The 13,589-nt window shown below is 40.0% G+C and overlaps 1 protein-coding gene across 6 annotated transcripts in view; it reads left to right on the forward strand.

Annotated features, from left to right (window-relative positions):
- Window positions 1-2,152: 2,152 nt before the first annotated feature.
- LOC129762369 (lysophosphatidylcholine acyltransferase) overlaps window positions 2,153-13,589 on the forward strand; it is a 36,198-nt gene continuing 24,761 nt past the window's right edge. For 5 of the 6 annotated variants that reach the window (XR_008740600.1, XR_008740601.1, XR_008740602.1 and 2 more), the window contains exons 1-2: window positions 2,154-3,095; window positions 11,459-11,604. Coding sequence is in view for 3 of the 6 variants with exons in the window: in XM_055760592.1 (XP_055616567.1) it covers window positions 2,931-3,095; window positions 11,459-11,604 (311 nt within the window). In the remaining 3 variants the exon portion in view is untranslated. Of the gene's footprint in view, window positions 3,096-11,458; window positions 11,605-13,589 lie in introns of all 6 variants that reach the window. The other variant, XM_055760594.1, reaches the window with a different exon arrangement.

The following is a 13,589-nucleotide window of genomic DNA, read 5'->3' on the forward strand; positions in this document are numbered from 1 at the left end:
GACTTTTCCATCTGATTCTATAGTTATGAAACACTGGCGGATTAGTTTTTTTAATGTTTCGCGCTTGAATAGAACAATTAAATTCAAATAGCCAATCTTATAAACGCTCAAAATAATCTGTCCCTAATAGTTAATGCTGTTCACTTAACTCTTCTATTTATCAATCTGCACTACAAAAATCTACCAATGATCTTTCTGTACAACTTCGTAAGTTTTGGGATATGTAGGATTATTCGAAATATTTTTGCCCATTTTTAGGGGAAAAACAAAAGCATAATTTTTAGGATACACACTTATACGATTCTATACTTCGTTTCATAACTATATAACCACTCATTTTTTAGCCTTTAGAGATGCGAAAGATATCGGTCCAGATGATAAAATGGTATACAATGATTATTTTCGTTTGTAAAACAAACTTTGTAACCTTCATTGTTTTGTAATCCTTAAAAAAAGTATCGGTGTTCCATGACTTTAGAACCAGATGTTTCTCCCCATTTCACATTATCACTTCTTTATAAAATTAACGAAGATAATCAATGTTTTCCACTATTTACACTTCGTTTCAACTGAGCTTTTCCTGATTGCTAAAAATTTGAGTGGTTCTAACTTCTTGAAGGGTACTGTATGTGCATCGTTTTTTTCTCCACAAATCCACAGACCTTTTGTTTTCTCGTCAAAAAACTGTACAGGATACTTTTTATGCCATTCCATGAGTCGAAATTCTTGCCCTTTTTTTCCAACGGCTTTAGAAGATGCAATATCTGGTGAGTACGACCCAAATAGGTACTCCACCGAGTACCACATCCCAGTCAAACTCCAAAAATTTTTTTCAAGCTGTCAAAGAAACATAGGATTTGGCATAATTCTGGTGGAATAGCTTACCTATCATATTGACTAATTATAAATCACTGATTTTGGTTCGTTTAGTTGCGTACTTGAACTTGCTGGAATTTATAATGCGTGATGCAGAATTCCGTTCGAATCGCACCAGATACAAAGATGACTTTCTCCGGCTGAAGATCAGTTTTGGGGAGAACTGATTATGGTTCATTCCGCTTGCCTCAAAGATACACTCCAAAATACATCCTCAGAATACACATTTCAGCAAAGAAGTTCAACTACATGAAAAATATAGATGTTCAGCACTATCAGACAGCTCAATCCTTTTTGTTGATAAATACGAATGCATTTATTGAAAATGTAGAATGCAGAAATTTCCATATATTGTTGAACACAGATGTGAACAGTTTTTTTTCAAAATATTCATTCAACGTGTCCACGTGAATATTGTCTATACCCCCTCCCCCCTCACCGTGGACAAGCGTGGTCATTTCCGCAACCCCTTTTTGAAACTAATTGTAAGGAACAACCCCTGTTCCAGCCCCCTCCTCTATTTAGCTACGTTCAATATTGTTCAAATGATCATATTTATAAAGCATATTAACAAATTATTTCAAACTTCTGATCTGAAAAAAAATCAAAACTAAAATACACCGGATAACTGAGTCTAAAATTCCGCATAATCGAGTATCCGGATAATCGAGTCGAGTCTGTATTAACACGTTGACTGCCACGTCAGTCATCCGCTCAGGCTGTGTCAGTCACCGGAGGGAAAAATCATCGGTGACTGACACCCAGTTTCCGCTCAGGCTGTGTCAGTCACCGGTGACTGACAGTATAACATATGATAATGAAGGTAACTAATATAACCATATAAGCTTATAAGCATTCTCTTTCGAACAAAAATTCCTTCCACTATAATAAGAAACGATGGCACTAATACGTTTAAAAATTTCCATGGAGCTGCTATAAAACCGTAGCACTCAATGGTTAAAAACATTTTATTCTGATACAACCACTTCCTCTATATGTCAGTATTCATACCATTGCTTCAAACAGCATCCAGTAGGATGGCAACTCTGCGTCAGTTTCGCCAGTTTGTCAAAGTAAACAAACGTCTCCGCTCCCCACCTCACCAGTTGAACGGCATCGTTGCGTAAAACAACAAATGAAGATCATCCGGTGGCGAAGAACTACCAGCCTGCCATTCAATGGTATATGTGATGGTAATATGAACTCTCTCGCGCTTTGTACCGTTCTCTCGGTACAAAGTGCTCTGTCTGACGAACACGTTTGATGTGTTTGCCATTTCTGCACAGTTCTCATCGTGTGGTCGTGAAAAACGGACGTCAGTAAAATTTTTTGCGAATCGAACCCCAACTACACTTCCTTTTTTCTAGTTGTATAGTTCCGTTTCTGCAGCATAAGCGAGAAAACAAGTGGAAGAATACTACGCGGAATGTAACACGGCCGGGAAGAATAAGTGAAAAATCAATTTCGATTCAAGTTGATTGACAGCTTTTCCGAAGTCCGTGTGTTACGCTATTTTTGCATTCGTTTGTTGATTTTACTTTATGGGTTCTGGGGAGTTACTGTTCGGGCGAGGAGCAGCAGAACCCCCAATAAATTTGCTTGATAGTCAAAATATTCGCAGTGAACCATTACCAAAAGTGCAAAAAGTGTCGTAGGTTGCTGCGATGGTGTTGGTGAAAATTCCATTGGTCGCTCTACCGCTGCAGCAATTTATGTTTTAATGAAAACGAAGAGATTTTCCGCGGATCTGTTTTTGCGAAAGAGTAAAAATGCAATGATGGATGGTTGAAAAATCGGAACGGAGGAGACGAGCATTTGGGGAGAGGAAGTGAAGGCGTTGTAATTTCGAAATTGTTTTATGAAGGTTGGCGCAATTGGCCGCTGTGAGGTGAAAGTTTGCTACACCTTGGAGTAAGAGAGGGAGGGGGCATTTTGCGACGAAATTACGTTTTAGTTGTGCGGAAGTTTGACGTAGCGCCCCTCGGGTTGGAATATCCAAAACATACACATTTTTGCCGCGTCGTCATCCAACGTTGGAATATAAACAGAAAAAAATGGATACGAGAACGGCTGCCGGGAATGGGTTTCAAAAACAGGAACCGGTCGAAGAAAAACCAGACGCAGCGCAAAAACAAATACAGCAGCAACCAAAAGAGATTCACTATGTGAATCCGTTTGTGCATAAGCTCATATGGGACGATCCCATTGATAAAGTTAAGGTAAGTGCAAGGGAGAATGAATCTTGCTAGCGAGGTCGGAACTCTTCTCATTCAAACTTTTACGCGAAAATAATGAAGAACGCAACGCAATTTTTTTACGTGCTATTCGTTCCTGGAAGTGATGAGATAGAGAGTATGAGCCGAGAATGAGAATGAGATAAAAAAATATAGAGTGAAAAAGTGCGACATCGACATTTGAAGTGATTTTTGAAACATAACGCATGAAAATGAGAAAGGAGAGGTTGGTCCCAAACCGACCCCTGTATTGCAGAAGCCATGATGAAGTGCCCAAAATATATTTTTTTGTTGATATTATCATTGAGTTAACTAAGTTGTTCGCCCTTCTGATGAAGTCCTTACCTACTTATCTACCCCTTCTGACGATGGAGTCTCTCTGTCTTTCGTGAGCAAACCGATCGGCTTCCACGTTTCCAGGGATCCCGGTGTAGCCCGGAATCCAACATAGGGTCGCGTTATTACCTTTAATCTGCTCTTCAAATTCTTGAATGATGGAGTGTTTAATTTTTCCCCCCTTTACGACTGAGACCCTAGACGAATCAGAACAAACTACGCCGCTATTAGCATCGGTGCGGCTCTCTATTGCCAACTTAATGGCGAGAACTTCATACGTGAAGATGCTAAACAAATGTGCCGGTGAGAGACGTGTTGGCTCGGTTAGACCTTGATTACATGTCCCAAATATATGTATTCCTTAAAGCTATCGATCTTCGTGTGTGATTGTCCTTATACCCTTAGTTTTTCCTTTTCCTTTTCCTTTGTGAGAGATCGGATCCCTTCTTAAGAATAAGATGAAATGTAAATACATATTAGATATAAGATAGGTTTAAGAATTGAGTGTGATGAGTGTGATTGAGAGTGTGATTGAGAGTGTGAGTGTGATCAATGTCAACATATCCTCATATCCCCTCCTTTTCCTGAAGAAAATATGTCACCCTTCTAAACTCGAGTTGACCGCGAGTAATCGGTTTCCTATATTATTAACATTAGAATTAAGGAAAAATGTATATATACTAGTAACAATACAGTAAGGAGTTCGGCTCCTTTAAACCTATGTAACTGAGCCTGTAAAAATAAACGATTTAAATAAAAAAAAAAAAAAAAGATGCTAAACTCATTGTGGACTCTAATGCTAATCCTAGCATTACGATCGAGTATCATCATCAGTGACGAACCCATTAGCATAGACCTTGCGTTTATCAGTAAATTTAGCACTTAAGGCCTCGTTCACAACCGTTTGCACTTTCTGAGGGTTACCCCCAGACCTCTAGAAGAGCAACGACTTAACCGCATTGGAGAGGGCAGATCCCCACCTGTTAGGGTTTGATATTTCTGTGCACCCGTGGCCGAGTGGTTAGCGTCTCACATTATCATGCCGGGTGTTCGGGTTCGATTCCCGTTCTGGCCGGGGGATTTTTCGTCAAAGAAATTTCCTTCGGCTTGCACTGTGGTCACGCGTTTTCTAGAGCTTGCCCCTCGGAATACATTCAAGGCGTGTTATTTGGCTTAAGAAATCTCAACTAAGTATTAATAAATGACGCTAGTTTAAATGCATACGTTGAGACGGCAAAAGTTCCACAGGGAACGTTAACGCCATTCAAGAAGAAGAAGGGTTTGATATTCCTGCTTGGTCCTTACACCGTAAGGGGTATCAAGCGATAGGTTGACTCTTCCCATCTAGCCAATGCATGGACCATCTTACATACCATCGTAAACGGCGGTTCACCTATTTCAGCTAGTAGACTTTTAATAGAATTACTATAAAACGCAGTGGCGTCTCGTGAGTAAATTGACTAGTTGTGCACCTACACGGTGAACGAGAGAAACCCAAAATTTGATAAATTTCTGTTCAACATTGCAAAAGAAAGAGGTTAATTAGTGCTCGAATATTGTGGATTGACTGAACTATCTCGTGCTTCCTCATATTTAAAACATTTCTGAGTCTAATTCTTATTGTATATAAATTCAATATTACATTGCATAAGTTTAGATGTGTAATGGAGTGCGATAGAATTTTTCTTAAAAATAATATTAGAGTCTTACTAGAGTTTAATTAATTGGAGTTTTAAATCAATTTTTTTCTGGTGATACGGTAATGAAATTTAAATCGCAAATCTGTCGCAACAAGGTTTTCCAACAAATTGCTCTGATGTTGAAGCTCAAGAAGGGATTTGTTCTCAATAGCCATAATCATAAGCTTTTTCAGTCGTTGATTCTAAGTAGGTTTTCAGTTTATGAAGAATCAAAAAACTTTGTTCGACCGATGCTGTGGTTAGAGGAAGCGTAAGTATTAGCTTTGCGAATAAAACATTTTCCGGAAAAATATCGTCAAGATTGCTACCGATCAGTGTTTTTATAATCTCCGGTATTTTCTCTTCGGCAAATTCTGGCTTCGGATAGAACACTCGCAGTTCATTTCCTAATTTCACTTTGTCAAAATTAGCGTTCTCGTTTTTGTAGTGTATGGTACCGAATGTCGGTAAATGAGAAATTTGAAGCGATTGAAGAAAATTGTATCAAAATTCAGCATGTATCCTTGCAGCCCTGGTGCTAGTGAAATCGTATCACCATCCCACTTTGTGTCACCTCGATACATTTCTTCCAGACAAGTAGAAATTTCTTTCTTATATGTTTCAACTATGTTGATCATCCTAGAGCTTGACTTTGCACAAGTTCGGGATCTTCTGCTGCATAAATTTCTTCAACTCGTAATTACACTTTGGGCTTTGGATGAAGAATGATGCCAACGAAGAGAGGGAAGAAAAACATTTCCTTGTTTTTGAATTATTCGTGCAAGAGTGCAGAAAATAATATTGAGAACACGCGCCTTACAATGAATATAATTAGCGTTTGGAAACGACTTCTTTGCAATCGCCTGGATTTATCGCCTTTATCTCGAGCTTCATCATATGTTTGCCCAACCAGCTTAGCTGGTGATACGCCTAATTGATGCAGTAAACTAAACTCATTCTGAATTCTGCACAGAGTATACTGCACGAAATCGTTGCCAACACATTGGCAGTTTAGTTACCCGAAGCTTCAACACAATTTTCTCAATCAGTGTGTAGATATACGTAATTTTTGTGCACTAATCGATGTGCACTGACTGGGGAGAGCATAGAATAAATGGTACAAAATAGAAATCAATATGCGTAATTCTGCACAGTGCTGGGAGAGCCGTTTGTTTTTCATACTTTCCATACGTTTCTTTTCTGAAGTCTAGTCTGTGCATAGCATAGTAAGAGCGGCGCCGCCACACCTGGTCGTAAGCTTTAGTAATGTCTAAGAGGGCACAGGTGCTAACATGTGAAGGCTTGAGATGCTTATGGAGGAATCTTTCAAGTTCTACTAGGCAGCTTTCGACTTCTCCACCAGAGCGGAAACCAAACTGCCGTTGGTCCAAGAGCTTCTTTCTTTCCAGCACCCCGGTCAGTCTTCTGTTGACCATCTTTTCCATTACTTTCCCCACGCAGCTGAGTAGCGTTATGGGTTTATATCGCAGACACTAGATGTTTTCTCTTTGGTCTTAGGTAAAAGTATAACGATCCCAGTCTTCCACACACTAGGAATGGTGCCATGCATCCATATGTCATTAAATACTTGCAAAAGCAAGCATTTCCCTGTGATTGGGATGTACTTTAGCATGAGGTAGTTTATATCGTCTATACTACGTGCCTGACTTTTCACTCTGTTTAGTTCCCAATCAAATTCGGATAGGTTATAGACCTTGTTATACTTGTCCGAGTTGTGTGATGGGGAGTCGAGAGGAAGCCTTTCACATTGCTCCTTTAGCTCTTTGAATTGCGTAGGATAAACATTTGAGGTCGACATTTCTCCAAGGTAATCGACAAGAATTTCACTAGTCCAGGCGGGATTTGCAGCAGCATTCAGCATAAGCTCAGTTAATCGGTCAAGATCGTCAGCAAGCTTCCACCTTTTACGATGTCTGAGCAATGGTTTGTTCCTGTCAAGTGCGATAATAATAGAAAAATTGTTGTGGACAACTCTTTTTTGCCGCGCTTCGGATAACGTGTTGGTCCGTCGCAGCTCAAACCCGCAGGGCTCTCACATGACAGCATGATTGTTATTGAGTGATGCTGAAGATGCGCATACATGTATTTCAATGTGGTTGTCATTTGTTGTTGTTTACTTTGTTATGGATTGTTGTGGACCGAGTCTTTGTTTATCATCCATCACCAAATGTATCCGTCTAGTATGTTGTAAATAACGTTTGTTTTTATTCTTTGTAACCGTACGCGTTTTAATAACCCTGTCGTGTATTTGTCCCAGTACAAGTCCCAGGGTTCTGCGGTACAAAAAAAAGGTCACAACTGAATGTGTCATCAAGAGTAGTCCATTGAAACTTACTGGTTAGGGTGGGGGAGATCATAGTCAAGTCAGTCGCAGTGGACCTGTCTTATGATTTATTCTGGTGTGAGCCCCATCATTTAATAAGGTAAAGCCAAGTTTATTGGTCAGCTCAATCACCGCCAAACTACTACGGTTCGATTTGCTTGATCCCCAGAGGGGATCGTGCGTGTTCAAATCCTCTCCTAAAAGGAGGGAAGAGTTAAAATTTAAAAGAAATTTGCTCGATCTCTTGCACCACCGCCCAATGATTTTGAAATCTACGGGGTATGTACAAGTTAAAGTCGTTGACATGCACGGGATACATGATTTTAACCCCTAAGATCGGCAGGCTCGATGTTATCAAATGCTCTTCCACGGAAGATAGCATTCGGAACAAGTGTCTCTTGAAGTAGGATTATTGCCGGAGGGAGCCTCGAGCCTCCGAGTAAGAAGCTGAGAGTCTCCCACATTTTGCCCCACCTTTTATGTTTCATTAAATAATTTAATTTTCCGGAATAACCCTTATGGGCAAAGGTACAGCAGCATCAAAGTTAGGCTAAGCTAGAAGAAGATAAGGTGCTGAGGTTGGGTATTACCTTTGCCAGACCCAGGCTTACATACGGCGCTTTAAATGGACTAGAGGTCCGGATAGTCCATTTAGCGTTACCCAGGCTGCACCGCGAGGGGACGGACTAGGCTACAATCCTCTGAACATGGGGGTTTCCCCTGTGGACCTCAGCAATGACGCTACTTACCGAATTTCCAGTAGTGTCAGCAGAAAAGGGCTACGGGTCGGTTTGAGGCCACCGGTCGGCTCAGGAGACCACCTTCTAGGGGTGGCTGCAAAGCTTCCAGTTTTGGAATATTGCATGGAGATACAATAGAACCCCCATTATCCGTGAGATTTCCATAGGAAATCAATAGATCTTCTCGGAATTTGTCAGTGAGTGGTAGAATCATACTCTGTTGTTTTGGTCGTGGTTTTTACATTTTTTGGTCACTGGTGTATACGACCTTATAGATGAATAGTATAATGATTTCTGTATTGATAAAGCATATATTTCATTCTAAACATTTTTTTCGTGTTTGCACCTTATTTTTAGTCCCTTATTGCGTAACCGCAATTTTCCTTGTTCGCGATGTGCTTACCCGACTATTCCGCGGATAATCGGGGTTCTACTTTATCTTTAATTTGATGTGTGCATGTACCGTTTTGACTCAAATTCCAAACACTTAATTTCTGTCCCAAATTTAGAATACAACATTTATAGGTATCAAACAACATTGATTTTTAAAATGAAGTGTTCGGAATATGAGGCAAACGATATATTGTGTAAAACAATCGGGAAAGAAGAATTTTTTTTTTATTTGCAGACTCATCTGACTTCTTGACTAGGGGAAACAAGCCGGAATTTTCACCTGCCCTGGGCTTCTTAATGCCTAAAGGGAACCACGTTTCTGCATGCTCGTGCTTTTGAGTCCTGATCAAGGAATTGTCGGACAATCGCGCATGTGCGAAAGATAGCCGAATTTTGGATACCGGCCAATTCCTTCTCGATGTTCAGCACATTTAGCCAGGTTGTTATTGCGCTCGGTGTAGGCTGCGTTGGCCAAAAAGGAACAGCCTCCCATAATGTGCTCTATGTTTTCACCTGGTTGATGGCACATCCGGCAAATATCATCAACGTGACGTACCGCCTGCAATTTCTTGTCGGCATTATCCTGTCCTGGATGGCTATCATGTCGGTTTCTACTACCGAAGAGAGGTCACCACGCGTCAGCCACAGATTAGACGCGGTTTTGTCCACGTGTGGCTGGTCCAGTTGATGGGGTTGGGCACTATGAACTGCCAAGCTGCAATCTTCTCATCCACTGATTGCAGATTGCAGTTGAGTTGGTATCGTTTGCAAACTTAAAAATGGGCAATTTTAGGATTTTCAACTCTATATCACTTCTGATTAGTAACGTGTAAATTCCTCGCTGAACATGCACGGACTAAGGACTGAGGACTGAGGAGAAAGCAAATATTGCTGTTTAAGCTCCCTTCGTTTGCATCAATTACAAAGGCGACTAAATGGATGCGCGTTCGCTAAGCAATTGATCGTGGGTTCACTCTGAGAATCCTCCATTGGCAATGTTCGAAATGGATTCTTACATGGATAAAAGCGAATAACATTCAAAATTATAACGTCTAGCATAGTAACAAAAACGACTGGGGGAAAGGGACACGAGCGAATAGACGGCTCTCGGCCTCCTCGGAACGATGTCACAACAAAGCAACCACCACTATAATTTTCTACATCTGTTCACTTGTTTTCTTTACTACAATATGGCGAACAGCATCACCAAAATTTGCATATCAATTATCGAATAATTCAAACTATTAGAGCAGCCAAGGACAATTGAAATATACCACTGCGAATCAAGCGCATCTTTATCGCATGCTCGACATCTAAATCCAATGTTCTTTTCATTGACACGGTCGAGAGAGGAAATATTGCCATTTAAGCTCCGCCTGATGACAGCTTACTCACAGCGTTTGAGCGTAAAACCAGAATTTTCAATTTCTATTAACCAGTCTTGCTCCTGCCAGCGAGCGTCCAACATCTCTGGATTGGCTCGATAGTGTATCATGTTGCGAATGAAATCGTGGTGCGATTTGGTTCGCAAATGATTGAATAACATAATTTCATAATCCTACGTCGAAAATTCGGTCGTGTCCCAGGCACAACCCGCCACAATTTTTGTTGACCTATGAGTTTACCGATGATATGGCATAATTCTTCTCCTTGGAATGATGGATAACGAAAATATTGTTGGTCGATATAACAGCGGAGACTTATGCTCTCTTGACGAAGGTTGTTGATATTACACGCTCAGAATTACTTAAAATCAAGCAAGGATCTGATTAGACGCTAATAAGATTGAGTGATATACAAGATAGAAAAAGAGGTGATTAAACGTTTAGTAACACAGTTTTTATACTACTTCATAACTCATTTAAACCTTGATCTTGATCCACCATTCTTTGTTTACGTGGTGAAGCAGTTAGCTTGCTTGAGACCAACAGAACACTGCTCTGAGATATCTCAAGAACGAGGGACATTAAATGAAACCGAAGCAATAAGAGTCTACATAATTTATCGCCCACGAGTTCACCACTACCACCAACCAACAATCATTACTAATGCCAACCGCGAAACTTGGCACAAAATTCTGTTGTTCGTGAATAATTAAATAATATGTGAAACGCTTGATTTTGTTTTGGTTAACGCATCGAATGTGGTGTGTGGTGCCTGATGAAACAAAGCTGTGTGAGTATTATTTTACCGGCAAATGTGATATAGAATGAAACAAAAAAAAACACGATAAACAGCACCACAGTGTGTCGTTCAGAAAACGAGATTTTTTTGTCTTTTCCATACATTGTTGATGAAGTGGAAATTTCAATCCGCACTATACCATTGGCGGTTAACAGAAGCAGATCCGGGTCCGAGATATTTGTTTTTTGGTAATTGTCTCAACACAAGACTGCGGACAAGCAAATTTAGTATTGTTGTATCGTTATTGAAAAAATCAACTTTTCGCGATTATTTTTGGGGTCTCCCATGGTGGTGCCACACATGCTTATGCAATTGTAATTATTTTCGCTCGTCACGCGACTCATTGCAGCAGACGAAAGTGTTAACACTTTGGCCATTGGTTCAATTTCGTGCGTTGCCTTTCAGATCCCGCTGTTACCATAAATTGCGCCGATTGCGAGTGAAATTGTTATGTTTGTTGGCCTCTTTGTCAGGTTGACGTGTGGAGAATGTTTGCGATTGAATCATTGGTTTCGATCGGTCATTCGCGTTTGGAATTGAAATTAGTTTCGGTTGCAGTTTGCCTAATGGTGTTGACAATGCGGAAATTCCCGAAAATTGCAGTTTCTCCATAATAATGAGCCACTTATGTCATGATGTATTGATGAAAACTTTTTTTTTCCAATTTTCCAGACCGCACTTTTGACAGTATTCCTATTGCCATTCCGAGTTATACTTATCATAATCTGTCTGGTGATAGCGTGGAGCCTGGCGAACATCGGACTGTACGGACTATCGCGTGAGGAACTTCGCACCAAACCATTGTCCGGATGGAGGCGGTGAGTAATAACCATTGATGATGATATCGCTTCGCTTCCAAACTTTTACGCATTTCAGTCAATTGATACATGGATTATGTTTACGCATTATTATTTAATGATGAAGTTTCGCTTTGTATAGTAAAGCTAATTAAGCCTAATGAGTGTTTTACCTTCTACTAACTAGCTAACAAACCTAACTCTAGCATTAGCTTCCCTCTTACGATCGTATACGACAAGCTCAAATATGCGTTCTATCTCTCTAGTCGGTCATCTATATTTGCGCTACTTAATTCAATTTGGCAAATGATTATCTACAAATGTTTGCTTTCGCGCTTTGTATTTGGCACCAGCAATACCTCGATCAACGTTTAGTGATTCATTTCAATGCCTCGTAAAACCATTATGACAGGGGTATTAAAATCAATAGAACATGGTAAACATGCGCCCGACCTCAACGTTTGTCGCGCTCTCGCGTGCCACGCGTTCTCTGTTTACTAACAATTCAATTGTTACTATCACCCGAGTGCTTTCTCCGCCGGTCGGGTGCAAACCCACGACTCTAACTGTTGCACGGCTGCTTCTCGCTGCACTCTGTTTTTGCGCGACTATGTTGTCGGGAAGCGTCCCGTCACAGTCGATCTTGGAAGAATCCAGTTACTATCCTCGACTACGGCTTTTGAGTTGGAGTAAAATAAAACTCGTCACAAGCATTTGGATTTTTTGTCAAAATTTTCGACATGCTTTAAGTATTCACACGAAAAATGAAGATAGAAAAGAGGGGCTTCAAGCTAAAATTTTTAAACTGAAATCTGTCATGAAATGCAGACTCGTTTTCCAATAATTGCTGATTAGTCAGAATAATCTTTCAACCCCCGGAAGACACTTAGTTTGTTATACAAAAAATGTATACACATTTTCGTCTAAATTGAAGATGGTCGTACCTGAACAATCTGTGATTTTGGCATCGTACACAAATTACGTAACGCTAACATATGAGGGGCTCAGAATGCAAGGGGTGTAAGTGACTTGATCGATTTCTCTTCATCAACTTTTTATTTAGTTAACAACTCAACTGCAAAAGCTTTCCAATTTAAGTTTGCTATAGAATCCGATAGATCCATTATTATTTAATGATGAAGTTTCGCTTTGTATAGTAAAGCTAATTAAGCCTAATGAGTGTTTTAGGTTCTGACCTATTTTCCACATTGGTAAATACAGCTGGGGATGTATTTGCAGCTAAGTTAAGATCCAGAGAGAGAGTCGATGTAGAGAAATCGATCAAATCACCTACACCCCTTTCATTCTAAGCCCCTCATATGATTTTCGGACCTCCTCCCCTCTTCACGCGCTACGTAATTTCCCCACGAAGCTTAAGATTTGCCCCTTTTCCGTTGTAATAAAACACGTGCCATAAATGCGTTTTAATTTTTTTAGTAGATGTTGAACTAGATTATATATAGCGTCGCTCAAATGGCTGTAACTCGGTAAATAATTTCGAAAAATCCTTGAAATGACATTTTCTTAATTGCCTAAACTTCAGAAATATGAAGCCAAATTATTCACGAATTTTTAGACTAAAATACCCCCTTGTTTTGGTACTGAAAAAAATCCTTTAACGAAATTTTTTTTTTACGCAAACAAACCTGTTATTTGCTGGTTCATGTATCATATAAAACGTTCTCTGCTTCATAGACAGTCTCCACGAATGCTGAAATATACATATAGTTGGGGTAAGACGGACAGGTAATGTAAAACGGGAAGCGTAGAAGTTTATCACTCGCGAGAAAAAGAATTTTATTTTCTCTCATCGTTTGTCTGTCCATCGACTAAAATGTAAACATAGAGAAAAAATAGCGCGCGATTTTGATGTTACTGAGGTAAAACGAGCTTTTTCGGGAGGCGAATATCTCAGCAAAGACCACAATAATACCGGTAGAGAATAATTTAAAAAAAAACTAATTTTGAAGAGGCTCAGAGCTTATCAACCGCATTCCATACATGTT

Source organism: Toxorhynchites rutilus, chromosome 1 (genome assembly GCF_029784135.1).
Source record: "Toxorhynchites rutilus septentrionalis strain SRP chromosome 1, ASM2978413v1, whole genome shotgun sequence".
Lineage (NCBI taxonomy): Eukaryota > Metazoa > Arthropoda > Insecta > Diptera > Culicidae > Toxorhynchites > Toxorhynchites rutilus.